The sequence below is a fragment of the Embiotoca jacksoni genome, unplaced genomic scaffold (genome assembly GCF_022577435.1).
Source record: "Embiotoca jacksoni isolate LCO1_2020_lvr unplaced genomic scaffold, fEmbJac1.0.p SCAF_22, whole genome shotgun sequence".
NCBI lineage: Eukaryota > Metazoa > Chordata > Actinopteri > Embiotocidae > Embiotoca > Embiotoca jacksoni.
Genome location: NW_027185363.1, coordinates 5,344,133 through 5,358,780, shown reverse-complemented (window position 1 = coordinate 5,358,780; position 14,648 = coordinate 5,344,133). Strand labels below are relative to the sequence as shown.

General features: G+C 38.6%; 1 protein-coding gene across 2 annotated transcripts in view; it reads left to right on the top strand.

Annotated features, from left to right (window-relative positions):
* LOC138202993 (adenylate cyclase type 1-like) overlaps window positions 1-14,648 on the top strand; it is a 38,491-nt gene that overhangs the window by 12,298 nt on the left and 11,545 nt on the right. For both annotated transcript variants that reach the window (XM_069157444.1, XM_069157445.1), the window contains exons 5-6: window positions 12,995-13,122; window positions 14,024-14,182. In XM_069157444.1, coding sequence (XP_069013545.1) covers window positions 12,995-13,122; window positions 14,024-14,182 — 287 coding nt within the window. The remainder of the gene's footprint in view (window positions 1-12,994; window positions 13,123-14,023; window positions 14,183-14,648) is intronic.

Here is a 14,648-nt window from a genome sequence, read left to right as displayed (position 1 = left end):
CACGGTGTCATCTGCTTTTAGCCTCAGGTAGCCAGAAGATTCATTCTAGTTTCTGAATTTCAAACATAGTCACTACATGTTATCCTAGCCATTAGATAAAAATATGATTTTTATTGTTGAACTTTTAAGAACTGCTTGCCACTTTTCATCTATATCACCATATCAATCAACTCTAATGTTTACAGAGTGAATGTACTATTTCTATTCAACCATCCTGTAACAAAAACACAGTTATCACCTGTACAACCAAAAGTGTACATCTGATCACGTCAAACTAATATTTCAGTACTACCATCTTTATCCTCTGTATTCTTAGTTGTGTGCAGCTAAAAACAAGCTGGAAACTAAAAATAGATTTATTTCTTTGCAAAGTTATACATGTTAGCATGTCAGTGAAATTACCTATTTACTTATCTGACACAGAGCTACATTAGCTTTTATCTGAAGTTGTGTTTTTCAACCGCTGGGGAATGTAGGTTCAATAATGACTCCACTTTTAGCTCTGGTATCTAAAGATAAACACTTGTCCCTTTAGCTGCTAAATGCATGATGATGCTCACCTCTAGTTGCTATGTCTGTCTCTGATGACAGCCAGGTAGCATACAATGGGCTTAGTGTTTCCTGGGCCTGCTCCAGCTGGCAAGAAAGTAAGGCACTGCCTGAAGTTGAGGAGTTTAACTACAGAGTTTGGTGACAAGTATTTTTTAGTTTTTTCCATATGAGCAACCCTTTTCCCACTGTTAATATTTGAATATTATTTTGCATAGCTCTTTTGACATTTTTGTCTGTTCCTGTTGGATTGCAAAGGAATAAGCAATGCCCAGATTTAAAGAAGGTAAAGCCAATGTCTTGTCTGATAAGCTAAGTCAGTAATGAATGACTTAAAGGTGCAGTGTGTAAGATTTAGCTGCCCTTGACTCACCCTTCCCTTGCAAGCATTTAGGAGAATCTATAGTGGCCACGAAACTTGCAAAAAACACAAAAGGCCCTCTCCAGAGCAGGTGTTTTGGTTTGTCAGCTCTGGGCTACCGTAGAAACATAGCAGAGCAACATGGCGGGTTATGAAGTTAATACAAACACAACAATTCTTTATTTTAGGTGATCTCACACAGATGAAAACATAATTATGAATATTATATTACACTCTACCAATAGATCCCTCTAAATCCTATACAATACACCTTTAAATGAAGCCAAAAGCTGTGGGTCCTTGATCAGATCCAGATCTGTAGAAGTAGAACAGTAGAAGTTCTGGTTTTGTCGAACCAGGTCTTAAAGCCACATGTCACGGTCAGGTTTAGGTCTCTGTTCTGTGTACAAGAATGGTTGCTACCAAAAGATAAAGGCTAGTCATTGATTTTACCATCGACTGTCACTGTTAAACACATTTATGTTGAAGAAGAACGAAGGAGATCTCTTCGACTGATGCTGTTTGTAATGTATGTGATAAAACTGGATTACCTTGTTGGAGGTGTGATTCTTCACTGAGCCTATCAACTCAGTGGGCAGCAGCATAAGAAATTATAATAGGGTACATAAAAAATAATAGCCACTCTTTCTTGGACTGATCTGTAGAAGTAAGTTTGAAAATTGAAGTTTACAGGAAACCCACTCACTGATCAGTATTTGCTGTTTGATTCCCACCACCCACCTGAACACAAGCTCAATTATATCTCTTCACCACCGGGGTGAGAATCTGCCGACTACTGCTGAGACCAAAGACAAGGGGTGCATCTCAGGAAAGCTTTGAAACCTTATCACCACACAAACCTGGTATTTTTTGAAGCGATGAAAAAAACAGATTGAAATCCAGAGGAAACAATGATTATTCCATACATGGTTGAAGTGACAGAGTTTACTGTACTGTAGAAATGGTCCAAACTTGACTGATGCTTACAGGAAATACAGGCAACAATGGAGAGTCACATTCACAACAATAATGTATGTTTTTAAAGACATTAATAGATGAGACACATTTATTTGAAAGACAAAGATGTAAATTGACACACCAACTGGTGTCGTTGAGGCCCCCTCACTCTATAAACACTTCCTCTCCCTGGCTGAGATTCTAACAGTCTGTCCAGCATCCTCGCACAACTTTGGCTGAGAGGAACTCTGTGATTAATTTATGGTGGTTGTGGTGCTATATAACATTAATAGCTCTGAACGGCATGAGGTTTTGTGTCTGTGTGTCATTCCTTTTTCCCGCAGCAGGGTTTCACAAAGCTTTTCATTCTTTTCTCTCTTTTCTCTCCTCTTGCAACACCTCCTTGCATCACAGCTTTCAGACTCCTCCGCTCCTTGTTTCTCAGCTTTTTGATTGACATGCAGCCTACTTCCCTCAACTGTGTCTTTTATGCCCTCTGGTTCTCCGCGCTCTCTCCCTCTTTCATGTTTCCATTTTTAGGACGGCTCAATGATGTATCTATCTATCTACTGTGTCGTACCTCCTCGACAAGTTAGTTTCCTTTTCATTCACTCACATGTGAGTGTGAAAGCTCACAGAATAACCTTCGCTACATGTACAGTTCATGAATGGGTGCTGGAGTTTAGATCACTCCCATATTGAGTCATTTTTCTTTTTTCCACTGTACAGAATATTTAAAAGGAGAACAATTCACCCAATATATCTGACAGACAACTGCCCATACAGTTCCCTCTTGCTTAAAAATGATATGTATGTCATGAAGTAGAGGAACTGACTAAGCAAAGATTAATACCCGAAAAAGATTTTAGTAAAGATTAAAAAAAGGAACTACGACTTAAAATATTCCCAAGTAAACTATTATGGGGAAAAAAAACATAGCTTTTAAAGGCCTGCCCAAATGGCTTTGTACATCTGCAGGCATACTGTGTATAATACAAAATCCTGTGCAGACAATTTTTTTGTATTATTCCTAAACTGAGAACAGGAACTGTTCACTGCCCACATGGTGACAGCTGTCTGCCAGAAACTAAAATCTGGGTGTAAACACAATCAAATATCCCTGTTTGGGTTTGTCTCATGAGCAGATGCATGGATCACCACCAGGTCCTGTCGTCTCCCTCAGACTCCTGTGTGCTAAATACTGTGGACTGAAGCAAAATCCAAGCCAAAACAAGCCAGTTTGGGTTCATAACAGAGGAGTATAAGAGAATAAAAATACTTCTGTTTCAAGAAAGAAACACCTTGACGATGGTTGTTATCAGAGTGAACATACCATGAAGCAACTTAAACTTCAAAATTAAGTAATTATCAATACTGAAGCACCAGAGAATGAGTTATCAGATTTTTTTGTTACAACTGCCATCTTTTGTCAGATCATTTAAACTAAGCAATCCTAGTGTATGAAGCTGTTGTTAAAAGAAGAAAATGTTTTCTTTAAGCCCACACAAAAAATATATCTTAATCAGGGTAATTTATCAGATTTGACAATGTTTCCTCCAGAGCCAAAAAAAACCACCATATAAAATCTGTGGATTTCAAATGTAAATTTGTAATGGATAACTTGCCCTATTAGGGCAAAGTATGACTGAACCTTCCAGTTATCTACAAATTGTCAGTTTCATTATTAAAAGAACCACTCAGCTTCCTACTGGTTTCATGGAAAGGCTGTCCCCAGACTACTGAAACTATAGTGACAATGTTCACAGTCATGCTGGTCATAATGTGTTTATAATACTGTAATGAACCAAAAGCTAATAAGGAATACAATTACAAACTTCCAGAAATATTGTGTCATTGAATAGTTTTTCTTTTTTATATAAATCGATTGTACATCAAAAATTCAGTTTCTATTATTTCATAGAGAACTTATACTTTCACTTCATCATGGTCAATGATGCTATACTGTCATGACTGCTGTATCACAATCACCCACAACTAATTAAGATGATATACATGGAATATGTCGGGGGGGAAAAAAAAATCAGCGTTCAGCTTTAGATCTGATTCACTGTGTTTGTACTGTATGTGTTTGCAATATTACTCACAAATACTGCAGGCGCAAGTGTCCAAAAGTATGCTAACGACCACTCAAATATATTTCAACAGATTTCTTCATAATCACTCCAAGAAAATCGTGCTCCTTGTTTCCAATTTGGATGAAATGTTCAGAAAACAAGTGCTATCCTTTCAAACAAAATAGCCTCCGAACAGTGAGCATCTGTTATTTGCCGGTTAAATATAACTACAATAATACTTAACAGATCTTGAACACCCACTCGCTCCAACCCACCCGGTTGTGGTGGGTGGAGGAAGTGTTGATATATTTTTAATTTGTTGTTGCACAGTAATGAATTCAAATCAATAAAATAGCTGCTGACTAAAAGGTAAATATCCACTGATAGGCAGAGATGGAGAGAAGTTAATGGTGCAGGGGGAAATGTGGCGAGAACCTCTGTAGCACTCTTAAAGAGTTTGCCCAACAGATTGTAATAAATCACTGTTTTTCCATATTGATGACATGTTGACATTAAATACTTCAACTAGCCATGTAGCTCGAAAAAAATTTAGTCAAGCATATGAAATGCTGATATAAAATGCACAAGATCATGTGGCTACTTATTAGAATCAGCAAAAGATGTTTTTCAGTTGGTGTACTGTTACTGTGATCAAACAAAGAACGGATTCACACGTAGATAGCAGCAAACACGCCTTCTGTCTTATGTCCTTTCAACCCTCCAAAGTTACAGAGGTGGAGGTTCTAATCTTTAGCCCCATCAACACAGCAGTGATCTTTGTCTTTGTATCAAAGGCAAAGCACAGTGTGTACCGCTCTCTCCTTTGGGGACTTGTAGGAAATGAACTGCGACTCTCAGCTGGCTCATCTTTTTCTTCATTATCGTTTATTGAAGATTCCCCTTCCCTGTGTTTGTGTCTTTGTGTCTCTCCATTTTTATCTCCCTCTGTTTGTGTGAAACTTAATTGTTTTCTAATTTGCATTCCTGCAAGCCTAGTGGAATACTGTATATTAGCAGCCTGGTAACACAACTGCACAACATTTCTGAAGGGTGGTGCTTGTAATTTGTTTTAGACCTCACTGAAAACACAACACAAAGATTCCTTTTTAAATGAAATTGTAAATAGGTGTCAAACTCTACCTCTCCCTAATATACAGTGCCCATCTTTCTTCTATGCTGATGACCACCAAGATTGCCCACAATGCTTCAGTCACATGACAGCGGTAATCCTGCTTGGGTCTGAATCAGCTCCTAAGCCCTCACTCTGCAGATTAGCACAGGAAAAGTAGGAGACTGTGTAAGTCACAGGGCTTTCCCTGCTTCCTGTAGCTTCAGCCATGCCTCACTATGGCACCATCTGTTCCTGCCCCACTTTGCCCTGAGTAACCCTGAAGAGATCTAAGTGGCTCTGTTCCAATGAGAAAGGTTTTCTTGTCAAATGAAAATGAGCATCGAAGTGTCATCCTAAAGGATCTTAATAGTTGCCGTATCAGTGATTATCATAAGATCCAGCCCAGAGGACACCAAATTTAATTTATCATGTAAATAAGCTTGATTTCTTTGTGTAATTCAGACTTTACTTCTGCTCAGAGTAGCCTTTTCTTGAGAATTATAGAGTGAAGAAAGTCTCAAAAGAGCAGAAAATAAGAGGAAGCTCAGCTTTTTCAGTGTTTAGGGCAAAAGTAATTTGAAGCTAATACAGTATATGTTGTTGTTAATTTCAGCACTGAGCTCATTCCATTGACCTTATATTTTTTAATTGGTATATATAAAAAAAAGATTACATAAAATAACTCATTAAATTAACTTTATAGGGTACCTCTTGTTGTGATTGACTTTAAAAGCACTGGATATATATATTTTTTTACAATGAGGCCTTAGGCTTTAGGTTTGAGCAAACTAAACACACCTATGCAGTTTATGTATTGAAAAATCAATAAATGTAATTATGGTTCACTTTTTAACTATTTACAAAACCATCTAGTATTACAGCAGCACACATATTTAAATAGCTCAGTATGAGCTGAAAAAAATATATCAGTTACTTCTTTCAATGTCACTGAATTTAACAAAATGTTGTCAAGTGTATCTCAAGAGAGCCAATACACAAACAGGCCAAAGGTTTAACAGCAGCACTACGAACAAACCAGAGAGGAAAGTAAAAACAAGATACAGATAAATACATATGGCATGCGAATAAAAGTATGCATTTTAAATAGGTATACACTGTTGTAGTAAAATACACAACACACGTATGCAATACTGTAGTTTCCTTATATTTCAGAGACAGGTGCCATAGTAAATATGTATGAAACACACACCATAAAAAGATCATATTTGCACTACAAATATAATAAACATTGTGTGAAAATCATATAAGTTAACATGAAATAATAATATTGATGTGTATAATTATGTTGTGCGTATATATAATGGTGCAGAGTCTATCTATGTGTCTGATTACTGTTTGGAAAGAATGTTTAATCTTCATTTGAATCAACAGTTACTCTTTCAATTTTGAATTTTGTAACCAGAATAATGTTTTACCAAAATATGGTCTTCCCAGGGTAAAACTGTCAAGAGCGGCTCAGCGAACAGGTTACGACATTGAGCTCTTTCCTTAGGTTTGTGTCTTAAGAATATATTTTACATAGATGTCATATTTGCTTCCATGACATTGAGCAAGCATGACCACAGCAGGTAAACCTATACAAGGCAAACACTGTGGATCCCACGAACTAGCCCTAGCTATCCTGCTAGGCTGAAACTCATGAAGCTTCCATGTTAGAAATAGAGCATCTGTCTTGTCTTGTGCCCACCGATGTGCATAATTATGAGTCTTTGTGCTCTTCACATGCGTGGCCAGCATTCCCATTACCTCCATGGAAACAATAAACGGTTATGAGGAGGCGCCCACGGTAACCTGGTCTCCCCGGTACAATGAATGTCTCGTTGCTCATATCCTCTAATAATGGGTTATATTTGTAAGCCGTCTTTTCATGCCGCTGCTTATTGTCCCGAAAGAGTGAGAGTGACTCACCTTATTCCCTAAAGTGAGACTGATCCTTTGATTTGGCACTGCATTGTGGGAGCCATTTTAGTACGGGTAGAGGTTCAAATCCTCATGAGTTTCCACGAGATGATGATCAAGAAATATAAATGTCTCACGGAGCACTCTCATATATGTTTTATTCTATCTTACCTTAAATTATTTGCCATTTGGATTCGTGCCTCTGCTGATTTATTTGGCCACATACGTGTCTGCTATAGGCAAGGCAAGTTTTATTTGTATAGCACATTTCAACAACAAGGCAATTCAAAGTGCTTCAAATAAAACCATTAAAAGCATCAAAACATAATGCAAAAGAAAAGGACGTTTAAAAACAATTAAGAGCAGTGATTAAGACATTAAAAATTGTGATTAAAACATTAAGCAAGCTAAAAATAAGATACAAGTTACAGCGCAGTTTTAGACATCCTCAAATCTGGTTTAGTGAAAGGCAGCAGCAAAAAGAAAAGTCTTTAGTCTTGATTTAAAGGAGCTGAGGGTCACAGCAGACCTGCAGCTTTCTGGGAGTTTGTTCCAGATATGTGGAGCATAAAAACTAAACGTTGCTTCTCCATGTTTAGTTCTGACTCTGGGAACAGAAAGGAGACCAGTCCCAGATGACCTGAGGGGACTGGATGGTTCATATGGTAGCAGGAAATCAGAAATGTACTTTGGCCCTAATCCATTCAGTGCTTTATAAACCAACAGCAGGATTTTAAAGTGGATTCTTTGTCCCAGTGTAAAGAATCAGAAGTGGAGTGATGGGATCCACTTTCCTGGTCTTAGTGAGGACTCGAGCTGCAGCGTTCTGAATCAGCTGCAGTGTTCTGACTGACTTTTTACAGAGACCTGTAAACACACCGATACAATAGTCGAGTCTACTGAAGACGTGCCCTGCAAGAGGTTCAGACAGGGAACTTGTACACACGGAGACAAATGCTGCTACTCTCACGACCTGGAGTCGACAACCGAAGAGAAAATGTGATGATTTGATTTGAGATGCATGGACAAGTTTTTCCAAATCCTGTTAAGACATAAATCCTCTAATCCCTGATATATTCTTCAGGTTATAGTAGGCTAATTTTGTAATTGTCTTGATATGGCTGTTCAGATTGAGGTCTGAATCCATAACTACACCTAGATTTCTGCCTTGGTTTGTGGTTTTTAACATCAGTGAATGAAGCTGAGCGCTGACTTTCAATCGTTCTTCCTTGGCCCCAAAAACAATGACTTTTGTTTTATCTTTGTTTATCTTTGCATTTACCCAGCATAATCCCAGTATGGGATTATAGTCCCCTGGCAATATAGTTATATAAACTTGTGTCGTCTGGATAATTATGATAACACACTTTGTTGTTTTCAATGATCTGAGCTAGTGGAAGCATGTAGATGTTGAACAGAAGAGGCCACAGAATTGAACTTTGGGGAACACCACATGTCATTTTAGTCCGCTCTGATGTGTAATTAGCTAATGACACAAAGTATTCTCGGTCCTTCAAGTAGGATTCAAACCAGTTTAGTGCTGTGCCAGAAAGTCCCACCCAGTTTTCTAGTCTGTCTAGTAGTATGTCATGGCCACCCACGTTGAATGCAGCACTGAGATCCAGTAATATTAAGACTGAAATTCTGTCACTGTCTGTGTTTAAGTGGATGTCGTTGAAAACCTTAACAAGAGCAGTTTCAGTACTGTGGTGCTGTCGAAAGCCTGACTGGAAGACATCGAAACAGTTATTAACAGCCAGGAAGTTGTTCAGTTGTTGAAAAACAGCTTTTTCAATTATTTTACTTCGAAATGGGAGGTTTGATATTATAGCCTATAATTTTTCATTATTGAGGTGTCTAAATTGGCCTTCTTTAGGTGTGGTTTAATAACTGCAGTTTTTAGGGCCTGTGGGAAGACACTTGAGAGAAGGGATGTGTTTACAATTTGTAAAAGATCAGTGGTGATGCAATTAGAAATATTTTTTAAAAAGTGTGTTGGTAGAATATCCAAGCAGTAGGAGGAGGACTTCAGATGTTGTATAATGTCTTCAAGGCTTCCATGGTTGATTGAATGAAATTGTGCCATGAAATTTGAGTGGATATTATTTGGAGACGGGGACAACACACATCCTGTGGTTGGTGTGGAGGCACTGACTGCTTGTCTAACTTTCTAAATTTTGTCAGTGAAAAAGGAGGCAAATTGATAGCATGGCCCAGGTGGAGTGAAGCTCAGCCAGCCACTGACACTGGAGGGTTTGTTAGCCTGTCGACAGTAGCAAATAAGGCGCGTGTATTGTTACTGATTTTGGTAATGATGTCAGAGAAGAAGGACTGCCTTGCATTTCTCAGTTCTAAATTATAAATGCGAAGTCTCTCTTTATAGATGTCACGGTGAACCTGGAGATTTGTTTTTCGCCACCTGCGTTCAGCTTTTCAACACTCTCATTTCTCTATTCTGACCAGAGGGCCATTTCTCCAAGGAGACTTTTGCTTACCAGAGACAGACTTCACTTTAGTGGGTGCAACGGCATCGATAACATTTTTCACTTTAGAATTGAAGCTATCTAAAAGCTCATTGACTGATATGCAAGAGAGGGATGGTGTGGAGGAGAACCCCTGAATAAATAGTTCACTGGTGTTTTTAGAGATGTAACACTTTGTAACAACCTCGGTTTGGACATTTGTGCGCAAAGAGATAGCACTCTCAAAGAAAACACAGGAATGATCGGAGAGTGCAACATCAGTCACAGCAACTTTGGAAATGTTTAGACTTTTGGTGATGATTAGGTCTAGAGTGTGCCCTCTGTTGTGAGTGGGCCCTGTCACATGCTGAGTCAGACCATAGTTATCAAGGACACCACATAGTTCTATGGACCCTCTGTCCTGGGGGTTATCAACATGGATATTAAAATCACCTTTCTTATGCGCTCTTGTTTCACTCATGAAACTGAAGTTGTATACCTCATGTGCTATACACATTCAGGTTCATCTTACCTATATCTGTCCACTTTTATAAATATAGTGGGCATGTCCATGTCGCTTCTATGATAAAAAGCCAACTTTCTGTTGCCCATCATCTGTCTGCTCTAAACTGTATGATCACACAGTAAGTGGTGTCACTTACGAGTTATGTATGTTTATGCTGTCAAACAATGACACTGGTATGAAATATCATAGGTTATTTATGAGTATAAGGAAATTTCTGTCAACAGATTATTCTTTGAAATGCAAAGAAGTAAAGAGACTCTAAGCCACACTTACATATTTTGGGAAATGGACAAATTCACTAGATGACAAAATTAATAACCATTATCATACAGTAAATATGATATTACAGCTGGCAGCTTGTTAGCTTTGCTTAGCACAAAGTTTAGAAATGAGGAAAAGGAAAAGTTTCTAAACTAGCCAGTTCCTGGCTTCAGCTTCATATTTATACAGATGTGTAAAGTATTAAAGTGTATTTCCCGAAATGTTGAACAACTCTTTAAATGATTTTTGATATCTTTGCTTCACACAACAAACTTTTACAAAGTCTTGTGAAAAAGCAAGTGTGGACCACCAGATCCCATCTGACATGACACATAAAGAAGGACACTTGTGTCCATTGCAACAGTTAGCTAAACCAGACATATTGCAGCACTGAGATGAATTAGGGTTTTTGTGTTAGAGGGTGTTAGCTCCATGACACCCGGACATTCGCATTTTACCCAATTTCAAGACACCTCTGGGAATTTGTCAGACTTGAAGTCTGAATCACCACTGGGATAATTGAAAAAAAACAACAACAACAGCATTTAACCTTCTTTCACTATATTTCAATGTTTCAAAGTATTACATACTGTATATGATATTACATATATAATCTTGATAAATATACGCTGATTGCTGGACAAGATATCCTGCCTGTCCACAAATTCAGAAGCCTACCACTAATGTTAAGCCATCCTCACAAAATTATATATATGTATTAAAACTGCAAGCAGTGATATGCGGGCCCTCGCACAGTGCACGTTGAGGAGCCGGTGGGTCAGGGACGCTGGCTCCCCGACGTGCAGCGTGCGATGGACCGCGTATCCCCGCTTGCAGTTTTAATATTTTTATCGTTTCCTGACAAAGTCGCATGAACTCAATATATCATCATCAATGTCTGAAGGCTATTCTGACCCGACTTTAGGTTCATGCGATCAACCAGCTCAACGAAGCATGTGAAAGTAGGAAATATTTCATTTCCACTTGCCAGCAGAGGGCGCTATGACTATGAGCGAATATTACCATACAGGTGTATTCAGGGCTGGACTTTTATCCGGGATGTAATGTTTGAGGAAGATTGGAATATGTACATAAAAGTTACAGCAACTTGTAGTTTCATGATGAGATACTCAAAATGGCCGCAACGCCACGGGCACACCATTGGACGAAAACAAATTCCTTTGATAACTTTTCATCTCCCAGGTGTTAAGATAGGACAGACAAAACTTTAGGTCGGTACGTCAAAGTCTGTAGGAGGAGTTTGTTAAAATATGACAGGTGGGATTCACCAAAAATGGCGACTAAATTCTAAATGGCGGACTTCCTGTTGAGTTGAGGTGATGCTGCCAAGAGGCTTTTTTGTACATTCGCAAAACACATATCAGATGTATCGTCTCACCATGTATGTGCCACTTTTCATGTGATTTCAAGCATCCCTTGACCTTAAACATCGACTTCCTGCGTCACAGCGAAACATCAAACTTTGCCACATCGCCATGGTGAAGCTCTTTGACAAAGTCGAACGAAATTCTCAATATATCATCAACCACATGTTTAGGCTATTCTGACCCGACTTTAGGTTCATGTGATCAACCAGCTCGACGTAGCATGTGAAAGTATGAAAAATGGCATTTCCAGTTGCCACCAGGGGGAGCTGTGACTATCAGTGAATTTTACCATACAGGTGTCTTCAATGTGGGACTGCTTTCATACATGTAATGTTTGGAGAAAGTTGGTCCGTGTACATAAGATTTAAAGCAACTTGTAGTTTCATGGCGAGATGCTCAAAATAGCTGCCACACCACGGGCACACCCATCGACGAAAACAAATTATTTTGATAACTTTTCATCCCAAACATGTTAAGAGTGAACTAACTCAATTTCAAGTCAGTCTGACAAAATCTCTAGGAGGAGTTAAACAAAGTACAACATGTGCAAATCGTTAAAAATGGCAACTAAATTCAAAATGGCGGATTTCCTGTTGAGTTGACATAATGGTGCAATGGAACTTTTTTGTACGTCTCGGTGTGATACAGGTCCACCGATTTTGCCGGGGCATCTGTGTAGGGGGCGCTAGCGAGCCATTTGACCAAGTCCACTCGTGACTCCACTAAAATATGAAAGTTTTCACCGGGAAACACGTGTGCACCAACTTTCATCAGTTTTTGAATATGATAAAGCCGCCAAAAATGCAGTTATTTACGGAGAAAAATAAGGAACGAAAAGAATAATAATTCCTTGGATAACAATAGGGCTTTTGCACCATCGGTGCTCAGGCCCAAATAATTTGACCTGATGAAAGGCAGAGTTTTTATCTCACCTGTATCTCACTTGTATTTTGCCCTAAAACATTCAGAGTTGACATGCTTTTTACATTGTAAACTGTAGTGTTATGATGATATCACCCTTGTAAATACAAAGTTAAAATTTTGAAACCACCTGCACCGTAAACTCAGTTAACCTTGGAAACTGAGCAGCAACGGATAGCTTGAAGCTATACTAACAAATTACACTGCGAGATATAGATCAGTGTAATCAAAGTAATGGAAAAACTGTAATTAAATGTCAGAATTTTTCTGTCAAGTGCCCCTGGTCTCAGACACCGGTTGTGTGACTTTGATTAAACAGGAGGAATGCTGCCTTCTTGCGCTGTATTATTGCCTTAAAACAGTAGCTAAACTCACCATGATGAATTAAGGTTAGATTTTGATCACTGGCTCATTCTGATTCGGGACAATATTTCTCTCTTCATTCTGTCTTTGTGATTGATAGGAGAACCACTGTCGCCGGATTAAGATCCTGGGGGATTGTTACTACTGTGTGTCGGGGCTGACCCAACCTAAGACTGACCACGCCCACTGCTGTGTAGAGATGGGTCTAGACATGATCGACACTATCACGTGAGTCTTGTATTAAGCTGTCTGGTGAAAACTGAGAACAACTTTAATTTAACATCCCAAACAGGCACTGAGAGTCTAAAGAGCCATTTAATCTTTCTTTTATTCTGAGCACAGCATTTAATGTGAATTCTAACACTGAACATCTGAGCCAGCAGAACTACAGTTAGTCAAGAGTAAAGGCTTTAATGGAGAAAGAAAATTAGCTGCAGTTTTTTACTTTTTATTGAGCTGGAAAGTGCTTGTTTTCCTATAATATCCTACATAGTTTGGCAGTGGAAAAAAAAGGGTACCCAAAAGGAAGTTTAGAAAGCAGATTAAATCAGGTACTTTCATGACTTCACTAAAAGTCTGTTAATTAAGATCAGACTGTTTCTCCAATGCTGATTAAACAGAAATGCTCTGTCTTTTTTGTTCTGAGTCTGTTTTGGTATGTTGGAGCACAGTAGAGCATTTCTTAACAGTTTTTGTTCTCTCTCCACGTCTTGACAGATATCTATTTATAAAGAATGCTTGCAGTTACAGATTTTATATTCTTAATTTAGGATGTGTGTATAACCTGTATCTGACCTCAATTAATTACACAAAAAGAGCTCTGATGTAACCTTTGGTTAATTGGTTTGCTGATGAGAACAAAAAATCCTTTCACTATTATGCTCACATTTCATCTTATAAGCAAGTGTAGTTGACAGACTAATTAAATATTAGTATATTCATATGTATTATTCAATAACCAGTGTTCGTGTACAGTAATGCACATTGCAATGCATTGCTAATGTCACTGTTTCTTTTTTTTTGTCCATCTCTTTAGTGCTGTCTTTTTATGCTCTGCCTAATTATAGATATAGATAGATAGCTTACAGTATGTCCTCACTTCAGCTCTCCATGTGTTCTGTCCCTGCAGGTCAGTAGCCGAGGCCACAGAGGTCAACCTAAACATGCGTGTGGGCTTGCATACAGGTCGGGTGCTATGTGGAGTGCTGGGCCTCAGGAAATGGCAATATGATGTGTGGTCAAATGATGTGACCCTGGCCAACGTGATGGAGGCTGGAGGACTACCTGGGTCAGTACATGAATGCTATATGGGCATACAAGCTACAACAGCTACAGTGGAGACACATTTGTCTATTTGATTTAGAATTGATGTCTTATTTTAAAGTAAGGTGTCAATATTTCTGACATCTCTTCCTTCACAGTATGTCTTGATGCAGGTCTTTTTTTTAAAGTGCTGATAGTTGATTTAAGAAAAAAATCAGGAAACAAGGCAAGCTGCAGAAGAGACACACTATGTTCAACCTCATGGCTGCATTGTCACCTGTTTACATAGAAAAAAATATTAAAACTGTAAAGGGAAAAGGGATTGGTGTGCGCTGTCTCCTAACAGTGCAAACAGACCAACATTTGAACAGTATTATGTCTTGATCAGAGTCTAAATGGACAAAGAAATGAAGGGAAACACACAAACAGACCTGAATTATTTGTGTACCGCTAGAAGTTGTGTTGAGCACTTTGTATTGACTATTTGAAGA